The sequence below is a fragment of the Thamnophis sirtalis genome, unplaced genomic scaffold, assembly GCF_051295495.1.
Source record: "Thamnophis sirtalis isolate CommonGarterSnake01/CBP01778 unplaced genomic scaffold, rThaSir2_p1.2 scaffold_3, whole genome shotgun sequence".
Lineage (NCBI taxonomy): Eukaryota > Metazoa > Chordata > Lepidosauria > Squamata > Natricidae > Thamnophis > Thamnophis sirtalis.
In genome coordinates, this window is record NW_028261383.1 from 14,519,554 (window position 1) to 14,542,870 (window position 23,317).

General features: G+C 42.8%; 1 protein-coding gene across 1 annotated transcript; it reads left to right on the forward strand.

Moving 5' to 3' along the window:
- Nucleotides 1-903: 903 nt before the first annotated feature.
- LOC148047249 (vomeronasal type-2 receptor 26-like) lies at nucleotides 904-21,839 on the forward strand. Its single transcript, XM_087708005.1, has 5 exons — nucleotides 904-1,013; nucleotides 2,069-2,363; nucleotides 4,063-4,875; nucleotides 8,366-8,590; nucleotides 21,675-21,839. Exons 1-5 carry the CDS (start codon nucleotides 904-906, stop codon nucleotides 21,837-21,839), a joined length of 1,608 nt encoding a protein of 535 aa, XP_087564131.1.
- Nucleotides 21,840-23,317: the final 1,478 nt, after the last annotated feature.

Below are 23,317 nucleotides of genomic sequence, written 5' to 3' on the forward strand. Positions count from 1 at the left end.
TATTCGAAGTTTATAACAGCACTGATAAAAGTGACTTATAGCCATTTTTCACATTTACAACCATTGCAGCATCCCCATGGCCAGGTGATCAAAATTCAAGTGCTTGGCAACTGGCTCATATTTATGACATTCCCAGTATCCCGAGTTCATGCAACCCCCTTTTGTGACCTTCTGACCAGCAAAGTCAATGGGGAAGCTAGATTCACTTAACAACTGTGTTACTAACTTAACAACTTCAGTGATTCACTGAACAACAGTGACAAGAGAGAATGCAAAATGGGGGCAAAACCCATTTAACAACTGTCTCACTGAACGGCAGAAATGTTAGGTTCGATTGTGGTCAAAAGTTGAAGGCGACCTCTATCTACACTCAACCTAATACTTGGCCATGACGTGGGTTTGCATAAAGGTATTTTCTCAGAGAGGTTTGGAGCCAAGTTCTCCTGTCTCACTCAATGGCTCATCTCCAGAGTATGGACCCCATCTGTGACTTCCATCCTCGTTGCCATGATCCAAATTATAGTGATTGAATGGTTGCCTTGGTGCTAATTCTCTAGATACGTTTTTGCAATCTTTGAGAAAATTTTACGCAAACACCTCAATGAAATTCTTCTTGATTTCACACCGAAACCTTGTGGGCTGAGGTTAGGGCATTGGAAATCCATAAGAGCACAGCTGGAGAAGTACAGAGGGCAGGATCCAAAGTTTGGCTGGAACTGATTTGAAATGAGAAGCTGGCTTCCACGTCTTCTCCACACTCTTTGTTCAACCCACACGCACAGCCTGGAAGCATCATTGGGAACACGAGTCATGTTGCTGCTGCTGCTTCTGTGGGTCAAAAGAGTATGTGGGGGGCTAGTAACCAAATGCCCCCTGACAATGCAGAGGGACAAGTGGGGCCCAATGAATTATTACAGAGCAGGAGAGCTTTCCATTGGTGGCATCGTCTCTGCAACTCAGACTGCCTTCGACAGGTTAAGTTTCAGAAAATCACCTGTGACCCAAATAGTGGGGTAAGTCAGTCTTCTTGTACTGCGTAAGAGCAGGTCTGTTTCTGGGTTTTTTCACTAGTTCCAGCCAGGCATTGTGTCACTTAATAGATTTAACAGATTAACAGAGTTGGAAGGGACCTCATAGGTCATCTACTCCAACCCCCATCCAAGCAGACTCTACATCATTTTTGACAGATGGCAATCCAGTCTCTTCTTGAAAGCTTCCAGTGATGAAGCTCCTGCAATGTCTAAAGGAAAGTTGTTCCATTGGTTAATCACTGTCAGGAAGTTAGGAAGACTTTTCACAGTTGAGATCAGAATAGAATAGAATGGTTTAGAATAGAATAGTTTGACAGTGTTGAGGGAATTATTTGTTTAACAGAATGATGGCGTTCGGGAAAAAACTGATCTTGTGTCTAGTTGCCTTGGGGTGCAGTGCTCTATAGCATCGTTTTGAGGGTAGAAGTTGAAACAATCTATGTCCAGGATGTGTGGAGTCTATAAATATTTTCACAGCCCTCTTTTTTATTGGCTTCATCAAGAGTCACACATCTTCATTCTCTGTGGGCTTGTGTCTGAGTGTGCACTTAATGAATCTACATTTACCATAGGCAAAATAGGTCAAAGAACTCCAATATTAAATATGGAGAACATAACTAGATACAAGTGAATTTTTAAAGTCAGTCTGAAATCTTAGACCAGAAAAATAAGTCAAAGCTAATCTTAAAAGCATTATTTTAGACCTCAGTGGAACTGATTATCTTAGAACAAATCAGAGTTTTATAACTATGGGAGATATCTGGGGTGACCTTAGTCTTTTCAAAATGAATCAATCCATGCAAATACAATATATCTTCAATGTCAAATTGTTAGTGTTTTTAAATATGGATATATTTTATTAATGCAATTTATTGTTTTTTATTATTTCTGTGTCACATTTTTCAGGTTTTTCTAATTCATTGTATGAAGGATCAGTCTAAGAGAGATAAGAAATATTTTACTTTTGTAAAAAAAGAGAAAAATGATTTAATCTTATTTTTATTGGTTACTATATGTTTAATGTATTATCTTTGCAGGGATGCACGATTGACAGAGTACTGGAAAATGCTATCCTTCCTTTTGGCTATCCAGCAGATCAACCAAGATTCTCATATCTTACCCAACATCACTCTGGGTTACAATGTCTATGAAAATTATTTCAGTGCATGGAAGACTTCAGATGCTTTGCTGGATCTGCTTTCAGAGGGGGAGGCCAACGTTCCCAACTACGGTTGTGGGAGACAGAGAAACACAGTGGCTGTTCTGGAAGGGGCTGAAACCGGCTTCTCCATCCAGATATCATCCATGTTGGGCACCTACAAAATCCCACAGGTGAGTCTTTGCTAGAAAGACCATTTTAATGATGAGGTTCTCCCGTCATTGAAGACAAGAGTTTTATGATGCAAATGATAGACCTTAAGGAAGATCTTTTGAATTATCCAAAGGGAAGGAAGGAGTAAAGCAAAGCTGTCCCCTCTGTCTATGATCCCAATCCAGATTAGGGGACCTTTTCCTGGGATAAAGGTTTTCCTCTCAAGGAGCAAATGGGGAGAGAAGCAATGCATAAAGCAGTGGGTCAGTGGAGAAGTTGCGAAGCAAACTGTCAATGAAACAGTACACATAGTCACAGGATGCCTTGTTGGCATTCCTCCACCTAGGATTAGGAGCAGAGGTGGGTTCCTACCAGTTCACACCTATTCGGTAGAACTGGTTCGTCAAATCTACCAAACCGGTTACAAGAGGTTCCACCAGTGGACCCGGAAAGCAGGCCACACTTACAGAAGAGGTTCCAAATTTTTTGAAACCCACCACTGTCAAACACGCGCGCATGTACACACACACACACACACACACACGCACGCACGCACGCAGTCAGGCAGACAGACAGACAGACAGACTGACACAGAGAGAGAGAGAAAGAGAAAGAAAGGAAGAAATAAATAAAGAAAAAAAGAAAAAAGAAAGAAAAAGAGTGTGAGAGAGAGATGAAAGAAAAAAAGAAAAAAGGGACAGAGAGACAAAAGGAAGGAAAGAGAGAGAGAGAGAGAGAGCGAGAGAGAGAAAACACATGACCGGCAAGCCACTCCCACAAAGGAGGCCACACCCACAGAGTAGGTTCCAAAATTTTTTGAAATCCACCACTGATTAGGAGAAAAGTAACAGCAGATGCCGAGAAAACCAGGGATGGGTTCCGGTAGTCACTAGTGGTGGTTCACTCGTGGATGCGCTGGGCGCTCTGCCCGTGCTGTGCGTGCATGTGCAGTGCAATACAAATTGCTCTGTGCATGCACAGAAACAAAAAACAAGATGGCGCCGCCTATGGCACCACCCAGACAACTGATTTGAGGGCGTGGCAGGTCTGGGTCACTAATGGTTCCAGTGACCCACCAAACCACTTCCGGTTCGACTGAACCGGTCCGAACCGGTAGGAACCCACCACTGGAGAGAACCAAGCAAGACAATGGTATCCTCTGAATGGATGCATGCCCCAAATTCATCGTCTTAAATCTAGGAATAATTTTATGACAACAAATATTCTTGTAGGCATGCAGGAGCAAAAACAAATTAGAAGATGGAGGAGAGAATTTACGGAACAAGGAATAAGCCCAGAGGAGGCCATGGCTGAGGGATCTGATGATCTCTCCTATGTTACTTGGAGGACATTGAATAGGTTGAGGTGGGAATGCCTACATATAAGACTAATACGCTCAAGTTGGGGGTAGGTTGCTGGGTGGATAACCACACGCTGCGTAAATGAGGACAGATGCAGAATCTGGTCCATTTGCTGCTCCATTGATTGCTACCAGTAGAATGCACCGAAAGCAGTTTGTTTTCTAGCCCATAACAAGGTTCAAATGTTGGCCTCATTTTGGCAGTTTAAGGTTCGATCTGGACACGAGATCAATAAATAAAAGTAGAGGATTCTCCACTGCAAGGAATGGAACTAACCTTTCATTAGGAACAAAATCAGTTTCTCACCTTTTGGCTCTCCTGGATCTCAGACAAAACACCACTTTTCCTTCCTTTTCAGATTAGTTACGATTTTGTTTCCCAGATTCTGAAGGACAAAACTCAGTTTCCTTTCTTCTACCCCATGCTCCCCGGCGAAGGGTTCCAGTATTCAGGGATGGTCAAACTTCTCCTCCATTTCAGGTGGACTTTGGTTGGTCTGTTTGCTACGGACACTGACCAGGGACAGAAATTCACGATAACGTTGACTTCCCTGCTGATAAGTAGCGGCATTTGTCCAGTTATATCCCAGAGTCTTCCAACAGGTCGCCAACAAATCGTCATAGATTTTCACCTGTATCTAAAATGGAGACAAGTGAATGTCTTTCTTTATGCTACCGAGATGGATTCGATCAGCTTGGGCATAGCCATTCTAGAATATTTACATCGAAATATTCTGGAACCTGCTGCAGGAAAAGTCCTGGTAACAACGCTGCTTTGGGACATGAACCTCTATTTCTCAGAGCAGGGATTTCCCTTTCAATTCATTCACAGCATTCTTTCCTTTCTTTTGAAGACAAATCAAATGTCAAAGTATGGAGACTACAGGCAGTTTTATTCTTCCATAAAAGACTTTGCAGAGAAATCCTTTCTGTGCTCCTACACCAAGGATGCCTTTTCTTTGAAAGTCTGGAGATGCTGCAGAGAGAGAGGAGAACTGCAGGTTCTGTCCCAGGAGGAGATGGATCAGATCCTGTGTCTGAACAACTATTTCATTTACCACACCATCTGGGCTGTGGCCTGGGCCTTACATGCAGCCTATTTGTCTAGATCCAGGAGGACAAGGACGGAAAGCAGTGAGATCTGGGAAACCCAAAGGTTGAAGGCTTGGCAGGTATTTCTTTTTTGTGACATAGCAATAGCCATAGCACTTAGATGTATATACCGCCTCACAATGCTTTACAGCACTCTCTAAGTGGTTTACAGAGTCAGCATATTTTCCCCAACAATCTGGGTCCTCATTTTATTGACCTCAGAAGGATGGAAGGCTGAGTCAACCTTGAGCCTGGTGAGATTCCATCTGCCAAACTGCTGGCAGTCTGTGATCAGCAGAAGTAGCCTGCAGTACTGCACTCTAACCACTGTGCCACCACAGCTCTCTCCTGCAAGCAAGAATTCTAAAAGATGTTGAGACTCTAGAACGAGTGTGGAGAAGAGAAACCAGGATGATCAGGGGACTGGAGGTTAAAACATATGAAGAACGGTTACAGGAACTGGGCATGGGTAGTGTAGTGAAAAGAAGGACCAGGGGAGACATAATAGTAGTAGACCAATATTTGAGGGGTTTTCAGAGAGAGGAAGAGGTCAAGCACTTGAAGCACTTCCAAAGCACTTGAAGGCCAGACAAGGAATAATGGATGGAAACTGAACAAGGAGATATTCAATCTGTAAATAAGGAGGAAATTTCTGACAGTGAGAGCAATACCCCCATGGAACAGCTTGCTTTCGGAAATTCTGGGGGCTTCATCACTGGAAACTTTCAAGCAGAGCCTGGACTGCCATCTGTCAAAAATGGTATACGGTTTGCTTGGATGGGGTGGTGGTGGACTAGATGACCTACAAGTCCATTCCAACTCTGTTAAACTGTAAATTTCCAAATCCTCTTTGTAATTGTAAGCAATGGGGAGCTATTCTGGGAAAAAAAATCATCTATTCTGAACAAAAGAGAAAAAATGGAATTCCAACTTTTCATTCTATATTTAAGCAACAAAAACGAAATGCACAGTTACAGTAATAGGTTGTACCTTGATCAACAGTAGAAACTGTGAAAGGGATCTTGGAGTCCTAGTGGACAACCATTTAAATATGAGCCAGCCGTGTGCAGCAGCTGCCAAAAAAGCCAACACAGTTCTAGGCTACATAAACATAGGGATAGAATTGAGATCACATGAAGTGTTAATACCACTTTATAATGCCTTGGGAAGGCCACACTTGGAATACGGCATTCAGTTTTGGTCACCACGATGTAGAAAAGATGTGGAGACTCTAGAAAGAGTACAGAGAAGAGCAACAAAGATGATTAGGGGACTAGAGACTAAAACATATGAAGAATGGTTGCAGGAACTGGGTATGTCTAGTTTAATAGAAAGAAGGACTAGGGGAGACATGATAGCAGTGTTCCAATATCTCAGGGGCTGCCACAAAGAAGAGGGAGTCGAACTATTTTCCAAGGCATCTGAGGGTAGGACAAGAAACAATGTGTGGAAACTAATCAAGGAGAGAAGCAACTTAGAACTGAGGAGAAATTTCCTGACAGTTAGAACAATTAATCAGTGGAACAGCTTGCCTCCAGAAGTTGTGAATGCCCCAACACTGGAAGTTTTAAAGAAGATATTGGATAGCCATATGTTTGAAAGGGTATACAGTTTCCTGCCTAGGCAGGGGGTTGGACTAGAAGACCTCCAAGGTCCCTTCCAACTCTGCTATTGTATTGTATTGTATTGTATTGTTACTCTCCCTGTTGTATTCCCTTCAAATTTTACCTTCCCTTCACCTCTTCCCCTTCATTCTCTTTCTTACCATCCACTAGGATGGTGGAACTGTCCTTATCAGTGGTAGGTTTCAATTTTTTTTAGAACCTATTCTGTGGGTGTGGCCTGTTTTGTGGGAGTGGCTCGGCGGTCATGTGACTGGGTGGGCATGGCTTGGTGGGTGTGGCCAATTTGGAAAATGTGGTGAAACTCACTTAATGCTTTTGCTTAGAAACCAAAATTTTGGGCTCAATTGTGGTCATAAGTTCTCTTTCTTTCTTTCTTTCTTTCTTTCTTTCTTTCTTTCTTTCTTTCTTTCTTTCTTTCTTTCTCTCTCTCTCTCTCTCTCTCTTTCTTTCATCTCTTTCTCACCCTTTCTTTTTTCTCTTTCTCTTTCTTTTTCTTTCTCTTTCTATCTTTGTCTCTCTCTTTTTTCTCTCAATCTCCCTCCATTCCTTCCTTCCTTCCTCCCTTTCTTGTGTGTATCTCTCCCACTTCCCTCCCTCCCTCCCTCCTTCCTTCCTCCCTCCCTCCCTCCCTCTTTCTTTCTTCCTCCCCCCTCTCTCTCACACACATATCCCTTCCAATTATATTCATAGTAGATATATTCTATGAATTAAAACTGATGCCCAATAAATCCTATAATCACGGCATTCTGTGTCCTACAAGCCAATACACAGAGCTCCCAATTCAGCCTTTTACTGCTCTGGGGGTTAACCAAATATGGTTAGTCATCCTGTTATCTCTTGGCCTTGGTTCCTGCTTTGTTAGCAGAGCAGCAGAGAGGGCAATTTCAAACGGCTTTTTTTCTTTTTAATGAAGCCCGATTTCTCTGCCACTCAGTGAGTGGGATTAGCCTGTCTTGCCCGCACCAGCAGCTGGAGGGGTATGCTGCAGATCCTGTCAGTCAAAGAATTTTGGCTGCCAGGGCCCAGGAGAAGAGCCTTTTCTACTGTGGCTCCTCCTGATACTGTTTCACTCATTGGCACTATTCATTTGACTCTGAGGGCTCAGAAAAAGGAAAAACAAAACCCATTTGTCTTTTGAAAGAAAGCATCTGGGAGACATCCATGACCTGCATGACTGCGAAGTTCCATAAACATTTAAAAACCACCTCCTTTGTTCAATGCTTGGAATAGATAAATTCTGGAGCAGGCTTTGAAGTCTCATGAAAGACCGTCTAGATCAGGGCTGTCAAACTTGATTTGATTAAGGGCTGTGTTAGAGTTATGTTTAACCTCGAGGGTGGTGGTAGAGTGGGTATGGCCAGGGTGGCTGTGTCCAACTTAACCTCACTAGTGTTGGGGGTGCCTGTGGGGGCTTGAGTGCTCTGCTAGAGAAAACAGGCTCCCAAGCTCTGTTTTTGGCTGCCATGGCCTCCTGCAATGCTCTGCCAGGGAAAATGGACCTTGGGAGGGCCGCACCTGGCCCTCCCAAATTCCATTTTTTCTGGCAGAGGCACCGTGGGCCAGTCCTTCATTGCTTCCAGGGCAGCCCTGCAGGTCAGATCTAAGCATCCTGTGGGCTGGATCCGGCCCCCAGCCTTTGAGTTTGACACTCCTATTCTAGATAGCGCAGATCAAGAAACAGATAATACAAGGACTCCAGGAAAAGACATATTTTTCATGAGAATAATTAAAGAAACCAGAATCTCTGTGGAATTGTGTCTCCATCATATTTCATATTGTTTATCCAGACTAATTTTAAATATTATGTTAGTAAAGACTACAATTCAAATGTTAACAAATTGTTTCCTGAGAAACTTGGAAAACGAATCCGAACGCTTCCTTTCCCTTCCATCGCATAAAACAAACAGGTCATATTTCAACATTCTCATTTGCTCTTCCACACCAGCTTCATCCCTTCCTTGGAAACTCTGAGTTTTATAATAAATCCATAGAGGGAGTGTATCTGGATGAGAAAGGAGATCTGGCAGTGGATCTGGACATTGTCAACTGGATGCAGCACAACAGGTCAATTACCAAAATGATGTTTGGCAGCTTAGAAAAACAGGGGTCCCTGGATTTCAAGTTTATGGTCAATCCAAAGGGTGTGGCAGAGATGGATGAGCTGGAAAAGGTGAGATATATTTTTATTTCAGTCTTTATGAATTTCTACTGTGGGATGCATCTGGTTCAGTTCCAAGACGGGAGAAAGACACTGGAGACATCTGCTTGGAAAGATGGTTTAATGATGAAGCAGAACCAAATGCATGGTTCTGAGCAGCTGACCAGATGGAGTTGAGAGTGGAGGGTATTTATACTTTCTCTTGGACTTTGTACTTGAGCTTTCTGTTCCTTTGCAAGAACATGCATTCTATTGGTTGTTGTAAGGGTCATGTAGGGGTCATAGTTGACTCTATAGGTTGAGCTCCCAGATTTGGTTGATATTTGCTGGGGGTGGTGCAACTGAAAGGGTGTTGGGCAATTCCTATTGTGGCTGAGGGATAATCCTACCTTTGTTCAGACCTTGCTGCAGGAAATATCAAAATATCCTGTCTTGATTGGATTTCTGCCTGCAGTAGTTGCTTTGCCTATGAATAGAGCTACCTAAATACTTGGCTTCTTTCAATAAGCTCTTTATCTTTTAAGTGCTGACATCTGCTGAGTGCTATTAAGAAAGGTGGGGGCTGCTTTCTGTCTCCAAGAGCATATTTCTCCCTTTCTCCTTTTAGGGAAATATAATATTCTACCTTTTTAGTATTTCCTAAAATATTTCATTCTTCTAGGAGAGGGGTGGGTGCTAACTTCCTCCACTAACCAAAGAGGCTACTTCTTTGATACAGTTTTTGAGTGTCATCTACATCATCTAATAAGAGGCATCAAAATCAATGGTCAGATATCAAGTGTTTGTGAGAAATGTATGATACATATAGGTGAGTGTTGTGGCCCGGCAGGAGCCGTTGGAGATGCCACCAGACTCCAACAGCGAGGGGGCTTATGAGTTGGCCTTGGAGGAGGTGGAGGACCCTGGACAGAGTGTCGACTCCGAGCAGGGCGAGGAGAGACTGGTTGACCACCAGATGGCGGTGGAGCCTTGGATCAGAGGGAGTGTTCAGGGAAACACTCATGAGTTGTTTCAGGATACACCCCGTCGAAGGAACAACTGAGTACTTACAGGAGATGATTACGAGCAGCTGTTGCTGATTAAGATCATCTCCTGAGTATAAAAGGGACTGTTTGTGCCACGCCCTGTTTGTAGGAGTCAACATTCTTGTTCGCGTTCACAAATCAAGAGAAACCAACTTGGATAAGTGGCTTGATGAGAGAAGCCTGTTTGCAGTGCTGCGTGAGTTACAGGACTTTTGCCAGAGCGATTATCTTTGTTTATTTTGGGCTCGCAGCCAACAAGAGCCTGGACTGATTAAAACATTCTTTCGTACATCTGTTTTGGCTTTCATTCCTGGACAGTGAAAGGGGGGTCAGAACAGGTGTGTGTGTATATACGTATATACACATACATACATACATTAAGTTTTACCTTGAGCAATTTAGCCTATCAGAGTTAAAACCTAAAATAAAAGTTGAAGTATGCAAAAATGAGAAAAAAAGACGAAAAGGAAGCAACAGACAACCAAGCAGATTGTTCTGCTCTTTATATAAGGGTTCAAATTTAGCAAAGCTAAGCCTTGAACTGGGGAATCATCTTTCTCTTTAAGTCATGGATACTGTTTTCTTTGGATGTCTTCCTCCTTCTGCTCAGCCTCTGCCTCCTTCCAAGTGTGTGAAAAGCTGCCGTCCTGGGTTCAGAAAGATGACTCAGGAAGAGAAGCCCATCTGCTGCTATGACTGTCTTCTCTGTCCTGAAGGAACCATCTCCATCATGGAAGGTGGGTAGCACCAAAGGGAATGGGCAAACTTTCCTTTCTGGAAAGAGGAGGTACCCCCAACATTTTTTCATTTTGATAGACAGTTTAGCAGTTTCTACCTTTCTAAGAAAATTTTTTTTTTGCCTACTGAGTGTTAAGACATGATGTTGAAGGTTAAACTGGGAGCAGTGTATTAAAAGATGGGGGATCAATTGATGGTTTAGCATTACCTGGGAGATGCCCTCTAATATCCTTCATCTCTGTCCTGAAGGAACCAACTCTACCATGGAAGGTGAGTGGCATCAAAGGAAATGGGTGAACTTTCTTTCTGGGAAGACCACATTTTAGGATTTTTTAGGATTTTATTGGAAATTTATATGCCGCCCTTTTCCCTGAGGGGACTCAGGGCGGCTTACAACAGTGAAGGGAAGGGAGTGCAAGACAAGACTTAAAAAGAAAAGAATCGTGATTAAAAGAAAATTGATCATAAAAACACAACATTCACTCAACATTCGGGCGGGGTGAGAGTAATCCTATCCCCAGGCCTGACGGGATAGCCAGTTCTTAAGGGCTATGCGGAAGGCCTGGACTGTGGTGAGGGTACGGATCTCCACGGGGAGGTTGTTCCATAATGTCGGAGCAGCAACTGAGAAGGCTCTCCTCCGCGTAGTCGCCAGTCGGCACTGACTGGCGGATGGAATTCGGAGGAGGCCTACTCTGTGCGATCTGATGGGACGCAGGGAGGTGATTGGCAGGAGGCGGTCTCTCAAATAGTCAGATCCACTACCATGGAGCGCTTTATAGGTGGTAAGTAAGACCTTGAAGTGCACCCGACGATCAACAGGTAGCCAGCGCAGCTCACGGAGGATTGGTGTTATATGGGCGAACCGTGGTGCGCCCATGATCACTCGCGCGGCCGCGTTCTGGACTAGCTGAAGTCGCCGGATGCTCTTCAAGGGCAGCCCCATGTAGAGCACATTGCAGTATTCCAGCCTAGAGATCACAAGGGCTCGAGTGACTGTTGTGAGAGCCTCCCGGTTCAGGTAGGGCCGCAACTGGCGCACCAGGCGAACCTGGGCAAATGCCCCCCTGGTCACAGCCGACAAGTGGTGGTCAAAACTCAGCTGTGGATCCAGGAGGACTCCCAAGTTGCGGACCCTATCTGAGGGGAATAAATTTTGCCCCCCCAGCCTGATTGGTGGAACGTTAGCCAAATTTTTGGGAGGAAAACACAACAGCCACTCGGTCTTTTCCGGGTTGAGTACCAGTTTGTTAGCTCTCATCCAGTCTTTAACAGCCTCAAGGCCCCGGTTCATCACGTCCACCGCTTCATTGAGTTGGCACGGGGCGGACAGATACAACTGAGTATCGTCCGCATACTGGTGGTATTTTATCCCGTGCCTTCGAATGATCTCGCCCAGCGGTTTCATGTATATGTTAAATAGCAGGGGGGACAGAACCGAACCCTGCGGCACCCCATAGGTTAGGGGCCTCGGGGACGATCTCTCCCTCCCCACCAACACCGACTGCGACCTGTCCGAGAGGTAGGAGGAGAACCACTGTAAAACAGTGCCGCCCACCCCCACCTCCCGCAGTCGTCGCAGAAGGATACCATGGTCGATGGTATCGAAAGCCGCTGAGAGGTCGAGGAGAACCAGGATGGACGCATAGCCTCCATCTCTGGCTCTCCAGAGATCATCGGTCAATGCGACCAAAGCGGTTTCAGTGCTGTAACCGGGCCTGAAGCCAGACTGGAAGGGGTCAAGGTAGTTAGCTTCCTCCAAGGTACGCTGAAGCTGCAAGGCCACCACCTTCTCAACAACCTTCCCCAGAAAGGGGAGGTTGGAGGCTGGACGATAGTTGTTAAGAACTGCTGGATCCAAGGACGGTTTCTTCAGGAGGGGCCCCAATATTTTTCATGAGGGTATTTTGATAGGCTTCTTAACAATTCATATGTTTCTAATAGGTCTGTTTTTCCCTAGCGACTGATATGAGACTTTCAGGGATAGATTATTGCCTGAACATGGGGGAAGGAATTTCTGTAATAAACAAGGAATAATCAGAAAAATCAGAAATCAAAATAGAGCGGGAAGGGTCCTTGGAGATCTTCTAATCCAACCCCCTGCTCAAGCAGAAGATCCTATACCATTTCAGACAAATGACTGTCCAGTCTCTTCTTAAAATCCTCCAGTGATGAAGCACCAACGATGTCTGAAGCCAAGCTGTTCCATTGGATAATTGTCCTCACTGTTAGGAAGTTTCTTCTTAATGCCAGGCTGCTTCTCTCCTTGATTAGTTTCCATCCATTATTTCTTGTCCTGCCCTAATGAGGGCTGAGACTTCTTGCCCTAGTGCAGGGGTCTCCAAACTTGGCAACTTTAAGATTCGTGGACTTCAACTCCCAGAATTCCTTAGCCAGACCCCCGCTTGAGTAGGATGATAGCCTACAAAATTTTAGAAGCAGTACTGTTTGAAAAAGCACGGGGTCACTTTGAAGGCCACCTCCATCTTATTTTTCTTGGGCCATGAAATAATGTTTTGGGATTTCTGTTGAACTAAGTGGTGTTAAGTGGTCCTTCAAATACACATCATTCCATTCTAAGCAATGTTTCCCCTTCTGTTTGACTTAATTCAGTGTGACAGGAATCACTTTTCTCTCTTTAGTCCCTGCCAAGTGCCTTGATTGCCTTGTCCTGTTTTAAGATTCAAATTCACACAGTTGCTAGGTGATAATGATCAAGGCTGAGTAGATAAAATGTAGACAAGAAAAATAAACCACAACAGAGTCTCTTGGAAAGAAAGATTGCCTGGAGAGTTTCAACAGAAATGGATAGAACTGACTTCTCCCAGGATGGCACATTGTGTAGCGGGTGATTCTTTTTCTCCTGCCAATGAGCAGCTGATTTCACTGCCAAAGCTGATTATTTGGATGCTTTGCTCCCTGTTTTTTGAAAGAGAGACTAGGAAGGACTCAAGATGATCTTGAGACAGTCATGCATCTATGGAGAAGAGGGGATCATAAAGATCGTAACTCTCAGTAAGGAGTGATCAGAAAATCACTTCTCCTACCATCTTTTCCCTTCTAAGCATGCCTGGGTTTTATTTGCACATTTAAAAGCTTTACTATCTTTTTATTTAGGACTAGTTGACTGCTGACTTATTTAATCAGGAATAACTCTTTGTCATCAGTCTTCAAAATGTGTACCAAAAGGGAAGTGGTTGCTTTGCAGGCATGAGTGAAATGGGCAAAGAAACAAAGGAAGCTACCTATACAATTAATCCCATTGAGACAGTAAAATTGCATCGCTAGGGTTAAAGATGAAAATGAATTTTTAAAAACTGGCTTAAACAACATCGTGTATATGTATCAGTGAGGAACGGTTGATTTTATCAGAAAGGTAGACACCCTTTCAGAAGAAGGGATTATAGAGGCCAGGGGCCTTTGATCATTTCAGGAAATAAAATATGTTTTCTCAACAGCTGGCAGCCAGACATCATGGGATTTTAGCATTATAAAAAAGCAATAAAGCTTTAAATCTGTTTTTTTCTAGACGCAGAACAATGCAGCAAATGTCCAGAAGATCAATATCCAAACAACAATCAAGATATCTGTATCCCTAAGATTAAGAATTTTCTATCATATCAAGAAAAATTGGGGATCGTCCTGAGTACCATTGCCTTGTTCCTCTCTTTAATGACATGCTTTGTCCTGGGAACCTTCATTAAATTCCAAGAAACTCCCATAGTCAAAGCTAACAATCAGGATCTATCTTATATCCTTCTTGTTTGTCTCCTGCTTTCCTTCTTCACCTCCTTCTTGTTCATTGGCCGTCCAAGGAGAGCCACCTGCCTTCTTCGACAAACAGCCTTCAGCTTCATCTTCTCAGCTGCCATTTCTTCTCTCTTGGCCAAGACAATCACAGTAGTGCTGGCCTTCTGGGCCACTAAACCAGGGAATCAAGTGCAGAAATGGCTGGGAAAGAGTTTAGCCAATTCCATCATTCTTTTTTGTTGTGGCCTACAAATTGTTTTCTGTAGCATCTGGTTGGGCACTTTCCCACCCTTCCCTGAGTCTGATATGCACTCACAATTGGAAGAAATCATTCTACAGTGCAATGAAGGGTCTGTTACCATGTTCTACAGTGTCCTTGGCTACATGGGCTTCCTAGCTGCCATCTGCTTCACAGTGGCTTTCCTGGCCAGGAATTTGCCTGGGGCTTTCAATGAAGCCAAGCTGATCACTTTCAGCATGCTGGTCTTCTGCAGTGTCTGGGTATCCTTTGTGCCCACCTACCTGAGCACCAAAGGGAAGTACATGGTGGCTGTGCAGGTCTTCTCCATCTTGGCCTCCAATGCAGGACTTCTGGGCTGTATCTTCATGCCCAAGTGTTTCATTATTTTCCTAAGACCAGGTCTAAATACAAAAGAATATGTAATGTCAATATAAAATAGAAAAGTGCTTTTTGGGCAAGTGTGTTCCAAAACACGTTAACAATTCTGAAAGCCTGTTTTGCTATTTCAATATCCTTCCCTCATATTTCTCAAGTTATGGCATTAATAAGTTTAATAACTAGTATTTTCCTTTTTATCTTTACAATTGAGTGTATAGAAAAATACCTGAATGAGTACGAAAACTTGTCATGGCCTCAGATCCAGGTTACAAAAAAAGGATGGATTGGATCTCACCCTGTGGTTTACCTGTAGATTTAACAGACAGGTAATCAAATATTGATCTCATTCAGGTTCCTTCACATTCAGCATCAATTCCTCTTTGGCCAACATGGGTGTCAAGATGGAAGGAAGAGCCCCTTGGCATGAGAGTCCACCCCAACAAAGTGCTTCATGATTAAGTGATAAGATTATGGTTCAGAATGCTCTCTACTTGCACTATAGTAATATGGTGATAGAAATACCTTCCATCTCCTGACCATGGCATCTGCTGTGGTGGCGCAGTGGTTAAAATACAGTATTGCAGGCTACTTCTCTGACTGCCAAGTGCCAGAAATTTGGCAGTTCGAGTCTCACTGACTCAAAGTTGACTCAGCCTTCCATCCTTTCAAGGTCAGTAAAATGAGGACCCAGATTGTTTGGGGCAATATGCTGACTCTCTAAACTGCTTAGAGAGGGCTGTAAAGCACTGTGAAGCAGTATATAAATGCTACTGCTGTCACTATAAAGAAGAAGTCCAATGTGTGAGACTGCCTCCCTGCATCCAGCTTGAGATTCCCTGAGATAAGAGGACCATGATTGCCAAGGAGACCACAAAGTCCTCATCCTTATCCCAACTGTTATGGAGATTGAAGGTCCCCAACACAAACCAATTCCAGTAGTCTGAGAAAGGATACCACTGGGCAGTTGTTACACTAGCAAAGACTAACCTGTTGATACACATATCCTGAATGTCATAATTTCATTTATCATTTCATTTATTTCATTTGTATGCCGCCCTTTTCACCCAAGGGGGACTCAGGGCAGCTCACAACTTGAACAATGGGAAAGACTGTGGGAGACAGGGCATGAGTTGCTACATGGAAAACGTTTGGATTGGCAGGGAAAGGAGTTGTTAAGGATTTCTGAAGATAATGGTAGCCCAGGTCATCCTGCACACTCATTTTGCAGTTCTCTGAGGTTAAGGCATTGCAACAGGGCTTTGTTCATGCAATCCAGTGGTGGGTTTCAAAAATTTTTAGAACCTCTTCTGTAGGTGTAGCCTGCTTTGTGCGAGTGGCTTGCCATCCATGTGACTGGATGGGCATGGCCAACTTGTAAAATAATGGAAAAACTCACGTAACAACACTCTTGCTTAGCAACCAAAATGTTGGCTAAGAAATTCTGGCATTTGAAGTATGCAAGTCTTAAAGCTGTCAAGTTACAAGACCCTTGCACCCCTAACCCTTTAGAAAAAAAACCCAGGGGTGTTCAAATTGACAGCTTTAAGACTTGTAGACTTCAACTCCCAGAATTCCTCCTCCAGTCATGTTGGCTCAGGAACTCTGGCATTGAAGCATGCAAGTCTTAAAGCTGTCAAGTTATAAGACCCTTGCACCCCTAACCCTTTAGAAAAAAACCAGGGGTGTTCAAACTTGACAGCTTTAAGACTTGTGGACTTCAACTCCCAGAATTCCTCCTCTCGCTCTTCATCTTGATGATGTGTGGACAGACTGGAGGTGGCAGCTGGAACCAGTTCTAAATGGCACTGTAGATTTGTGGAACTGGCAGGAACCCACCCCTGATGCAATCAGTAGATACTGCAATGCTGAGAAGCCTTTCTAGAACACAAGGCAAAAATATGATACAGTTTTGGTCACTATCTTATAAAAATGAGGCCGAGACTCTAGAAAGAAGGAAGAAAAGAGCAACAAATAAGATTAGGAGGTTGAAGGTTAATACATAACAGCTGCAAGAATTGGCTATGGCTAGTCTATAGAAAATAAGGACTAGTGGGGACATGATAGCAGTATTCAAGTATTTGAGAGATTGCCAAAAAGAGGAGGGGGTCAAATTATTCTCCAAAGCACCAAAGGGCAGGACAAGAAACAATGGATGGAAACTAACCAAGGAGAGAAGCAACCTGGAATTGAGCAGTAACTTCCTAACAGTGAGGAGGACAATTAACCAGTGGAACAGCTTCTCTTCAGAATAGCAATAGCAATAGCAGTTAGACTTATATTCCGCTTCATAGGGCTTTCATCCCTCTCTAAGCGGTTTACAGAGTCAGCATATTGCCCCCAACAACAATCCGGGTCCTCATTTTACCCACCTCGGAAGGATGGAAGGCTGAGCCAGTGAGATTTGAACAGCCGAACTGCAGAACTGCAGTCAGCTGAAGTAGCCTGCAGTGCTGCATTTAACCACTGCGCCACCTCAGCTCTGAAATTGTGGGTGCTCCATCACTGGAGGTTTTTAAGAAGACACTGAACAGCCACTTGTCTGAATTGTGTGTAGGATCTTCCACTTGAGCAGAAGTTTGGACTAGAAGACCTACAAGATCCCTTCCAACTCTGTTATTTTGTTAACTTGTTATGATCTGTAGTTGGGTTCCAATTGTCTTAAACTCAGACAACTGCAAAAAAAGAATGCTAAAAGAGGCCTTCCTGTCTTTTTTCCTTACTTTCCTCTTTCTTGGCCCCTCTCTGTTTATCCTCTTTTCCTTTCTATGCCTTCCCAGATCATTCAATCCAATTTCGAGGGGTTGCACAACCTTCTAAGCCCGAAGCTGACACCCGAGCTGGGTTCACCCCCATTATTTACCCTGAAACGTGGTTAGAAACAGTCTGGGATCTTTGGGCCTTTTTAGATTAGAAAACAAGTTGGAAGTTGAGAAAGAAAAGATGTACAGTTCTGTCTGGTTGGAAAGATCAGGTAAATTCTCCCTTCCTGATCAAAAAGAATCCCAAATGAGAGATCCACTAGGATTAAATGTGGACGATTCTGAATGGAGAGACTCGTCTGGGTTCCTATCGCTGGTCAGGTAAGACTCAAATGGGATTGGGTAATTTTTGGCACCTAGAATCTTGTTGAGATAAATAGGATCAGCCCTAGTTAGAAATGCAATAGGAGACCACCAGGAATTCCATGATTCAAGGCTGCCTGAGGAGGACAGAATGAAGCTTAAAAAGCCATATTGGTGGAATGGTTAAAATGCAATATTGCAGGTAAGCCCTGCCAACAGCCTGAAGTTCAATCCTGATGGTACCCGAGCTTGACTGAGCCTTCCATCTTTCTGAAGTCGGCAAAATAAGGACCCACATTGTTGGGGGCATGATGCTGATTCTGAAATGCTCAGAGAATGCTGTAAAACACTGTGAAGCGATGTATATGTCTAAGTGCTATTGCTATGTAAGAGTCCATCTTTGGCTCTTTATTCCTTTTCCTTGAATATATTCCTTGCCTGAATGTAGCTACTACTTATTTTGTTGCCTTGTCTATGACTGTCTTTTCTACTTTATACTCCACAATTAAAAATGGTTATTGATTTGCTTAGCTCAATAAATTAAGTTAGGTTTTACCCTATTTGTATGTTTGTTGCTTGAACATCTTCCTTACACTTGGCTGGGGCAAAACAAGACTAGATTATATATTACATACATACATACATACATACATACATACATACATACATACATACATGAATGTAGCAATGGGAACCTATTTCATGTTATTATTGAGAAAATGTTGCTGTTTGAACTGAACTATCATATAAATAATGGACTGATTGATTAATTAATTATGTGTCATCAAAGCAGTGCCAACTCAGTGCAAGCAAAAGTCAGTGGAGATTCTCAGTCATCCAGATCATACCATGTTTTCCCGAAAATAAGACAGGGTCTTATTTTCTTTTGACCCTTGAAATAACCACTTGGCCTTATGTTTGGGGAGCTCTTATTATTTTTGAGGTGCAGGAGGCAGCGAATGTTGTCACCTCACGGCTGCTTCTGTATTGCAATATTTCCAGGGAGGGCTGGATTTTTGGGGGAGGGCTTATTTTAGCACACGTGGTCAAAAGCCTGATTAGGCTTATCTGGGGAAGTCTTATTTTTGGAGAAACAGGGTAGTTGTCTCAAAAGTGCTTTTTTCTTCCAAAGGACTTGAGGAAGAAGACAACATTTTGTTTCTCATTCAAGAAGCTTCATCAGTTCTGATGGCGGGGAGGGGGGAATGGAAGGATGGGCACTGACAATTAATCCTGGATAGTGAGAGGGTAGAAGGATAGGTTTTATAGGGCAGTGGGGATGGGGAAATGGAAGGATTGTATTTCTTTGCAGTCATCTCCTCATAAGCATACTCCCTGAGAGCTATTGAGGCTACTCAGGATCTTTGCAAGCAACAAATAAAATCTCTCCAGGAAACAAAAGTGACTTAGGAACATTTTTCACACTTATGAATGTTGCAACAAACAAAACCTCTCCAGGATACACCCGGCCCTTCAGGACTCCGAGTGGTGCCCTCATTGCTTCTGTAATGAAATCCCTCTGCCTTGTTTTTATTCCTCTCCTTCCTCCCCTTTCCTAGTTTTATGGGTTCCTCCATGGAGTTGGGTCTTCACATAATGCTTCCAAAATATGATGGAACCTAATCACCTGTGCCTTGAATATGGGGTGATTTTTCTGTGACCCATTTCTTAATTGTCTTGACTGCCCATGGTGTTTTTAAGAACTTCTCCCATAACAAAGTTGAAAACCATCAATATTCTTTCTATCTCTCTTCTTCAACTTTTGTTACCATAAAATTTCACAGAGAAAACTCTTGTCGCCCAGAGTATGATATTCATAGAATCTGAGTGCAGGTAGCCCTTGAATTACTGTTTGAAGTTGCAACAGCACTGAAATGAGTGACTTAAGACCATTTTTCATGTTTATGAATGTTGCAGCATTCCCATGGTCGTGTGATCAGAATTGAGACACTTGGTAACTGACTCATATGTATGATGATTGCAGCATCGAGCACAGGCAGAATGATTTTCTCCCCCTAGAAACCGCTTGTTTTTCCAAGAGGAAGAAAGATCTTGAATGTGTACAGAGTGACTTTTCCCAAATAAATGTTTTTTTTTAAGGTCAGAGTATTTCAAAAGGAAAGAGCAGGGGAAGGATTAGCAATGCAATAGATGTATTCAGCTCCAATATCAACTGCATTGCAGCTCATGAGATAAACATAGCAGCATTGTCCCCTTATGCCGTTCCAGTTATATTGCTTTAGTATTGGAGAAAAGGAAAGGGACTCTCAGGTGGCCTGTTAAAATGCACTCCAAATGTTTTTTCAAAAGGCAGCAGGTTTCTCTTTATTTTTCCTTGAAGACATTTCACCTCATCTAAGAAGTTTCATCAATTCTGGTAGGATTGGAAGGTGGCAGAATGGAAGGATTAGTTTTGGTCAGAACCAATTAAACTTCTTGGATGAGAAGTGAAATGTCTTCAAAACCAAAGAAAGTCGACTTGCCTTTTGAAAAAAAACCTTTGAGACAACCATGATATGGATGACTGAAAATCTCCATACATAATTGTTAGGTAAGCTCCCCGTTGGAAGAGTGAGTGCGTTCAGAGAAGCGTTGTGAGTGTTGTGTTGGATAACACACAAACCAGCATACAGAGACACTGCAGTTTCAATAAGCTTTTACTTTCGTGGAAATAGAGATATCAGAATCCATCAAACAGTCCAAGTCATACACGGATAATTCAGTCAGTCATCAATGTCTTTTAGTTAAGGATAATCCAAATAACATAGTCCATAATCATATAAACAGTCCGGTACACAAAGTTTGCTAACAGTTGCAAAACTTACAATAGCTCACGGCACTTCCAGCTTCCAAAATAGGTCAGATCAGCCCAGCATCTAATAAACAGAGAGCTAACAGTCATTCTGGCTCCCTCTTATGGCCGATTGAGGAAAACAGCAACCAATCACATTTTACAGTATGATTTAAAGAAACAGGTATAGCATTGTTACATGATTTATATATTGCCAACCTAACCATTAGATTATATTCCTAACAATAATGTATAAGGCAATATGTTATATCCCTCTAATCCTGACTTACATCTAGTGGCTCCACACTGTGAACTTATGACATCACTAGCTTTTAAGCCAATTATATGGAATTGTGTGAGACATGATAAGACTGTGACCCAATTTGATTGCCTGCTCCATTGAATTCATTGTCAAAAGCTTGTTGTGAAACCTGGGTATGTTGATCACATATCTTGGGACCATGTGGTAGTTGTAAAATTAATGACGAGTCATAAAGTTACTTTTTCAGCAACATCATAACTTGGAAACTCACTAAGTTCACTAAACAAGGAGGTTCTTAAGTGAGTTCTATGTACTTGTCCAAACCTCACCTTTCTACTTTATTTTGACATCAAGTGTTCTTTTGTATTCAGATCTGGTCTTAGGAAAACAATGAAACATTTGGGAATGAAGATGCAGCCCAGAAGTCCTGCACTGGAGGCCAAGATAGAGAAAATCTGCACAGCCACCATGTACTTCCCTTTAGTGCTTAAGTACGTGGGCACGAAGGACACCCAAACACTGCAGAAGACCAGCATGCTGAAGGTGATCAACTTTGCTTCGTTGAAGGCCCCAGGCAGATTCCTGGCCAGGAAAGCCACTATGAAGCAGATGGCAGCTAGGAAGCCCATGTAGCCAAGGGCACCATAAAACATGGTGACAGAGCCTTCATTGCACTGTAGAATGATTTCTCCGGATAGTGAGCGCATGTCAGACTCAGGAAAGGGGGTAAAAGCACCCAACCAAATGCTGCAGAGGACAACTTGGGGACCAGAGCATGAAAGGATAATGGAGTTGGTCAAACTCTTTCCCAGCCATTTCTGCACTTGATTCCCTGGTTTTGTTGCCCAGAAGACCAGCACCACTGTGATTGCTTTGGCCAAGACTGAAGAAATGGCAGCAGAAAAGATGAGGCTGAAGGTTGTTTGTCGAAGAAGGCAGGTGGCTCTCCTTGGACGGCCAATGAACAAGAAGGAGGTGAAGAAGGAAAGGAGGAGACAAACAAGAAGGATATAAGATAGATCCCGATTGTTGGCTTTGACTATGGGAGTTTCTTGGAATTTAAAGAAGATTCCCAAGACAAAACATGTGACTAAAGAGAGGAACAAAGCAATGGAAGTTAAGATGATCCCCAATTTTTCTTGATAGGATAGGAAAGATTTGATCTTGGGGATACAATGAGTTTGGTTGCTGTTTGGATGTTGATCTGCTGGACATTTGCTGCATTCTTCTGTGTCTGAAAAAGAGCAAGAGAAACATTTACCTCAAAGCTCCTTGTTTTCTAGAAAGCTACAATCCTCTGTTCAAATTTAGGCTGACTGCCAGATGTTTGGGAAGCTTAATTTGGCTTCCACAAATGAACAGAGGAGCAGACTCCTGGCGCCAGTGGTTCCTTCCACACCCGATTCTTGTGAAAGAGCATTTATTTCTCCAGTGAAACCAGCCATTTGCCACTGATGCATAGACAAGGTTCTGAAGCAAATTTTAAAAAATGCATTTCCAGATTTAGTCCAGGAGTTGCAATTATACTGTCTGGTCTGCGGTTATCCTAACTGGAAGGTCTCTTGCATGCTTCCATAGAAAAGTACATTTCTTCCCTTTAGGCACACATTGTGAAGATAGTTTATAAAAAGCTGCCAGAAATTTATGTTTCTTACTCCAGAAAGAAAGCAACAAATAAAATTCCATTATTGGATCTGTTTTCTCCCATGTATCAATGCAGGAAGATACAGAAGACAAACAGAGTATATATTCCGCAATTTTTTTTTGATAGAACTGGAGGTTCACTGCTACAACTGCCAAATAGTTAAGCTGCTCAAAAAGAAAGGGCCTGTCGTGGCCCAGGACAGATACAGTCTCTGAAGATGTTTAAATAGTAGCATGTTAGCCTCAGCAGACACCAAGCCAGCAATTGTCTGAGATTGATCAAACACAAGCCTCATCAAGTCAAATGGTAATATATGGCTACCAATCCCTTCAACTGGAGGAATATAGTGGACCTGATTTAGTAGGTAGCCTTGACTTATGCTTTTCCATTGGAAACTACTGATCTGGTGAATCCTATTTATGTAATAATATCCTAAAATTCTGACCTTGGAAAGTTGCTGACAAACTGAGCTTCGCTTCCTGAACTTCAGACTGGATTTTGACTATTAATGTTACTATTTTTAATATTACTATTAAATTATTAAAATACTATTACTATTAAATATAATAAAACTTTAAAAGTTGCAATTAAAACTCAAGTGTGCTTAGGAAAAATGAACAGCTGAAGGGAAAAGATGGGAGAAGTGATTTTCTGATCACTTCTTACCGAAAATTATGATCTTTATCATCATACCTTTTCCATAGGCTCCTGACCAAAGATCATCTTGGGCCCTTCCTAGCCTCTCCTTCAAAAACAGGGAGCAAACCAGTGGTGGGTTTCAAAAATTTTTAGAACCTCTTCTGTAGGTGTGGCCTGCTTTGTGGGAGTGGCTTGCTGGCCATGTGAC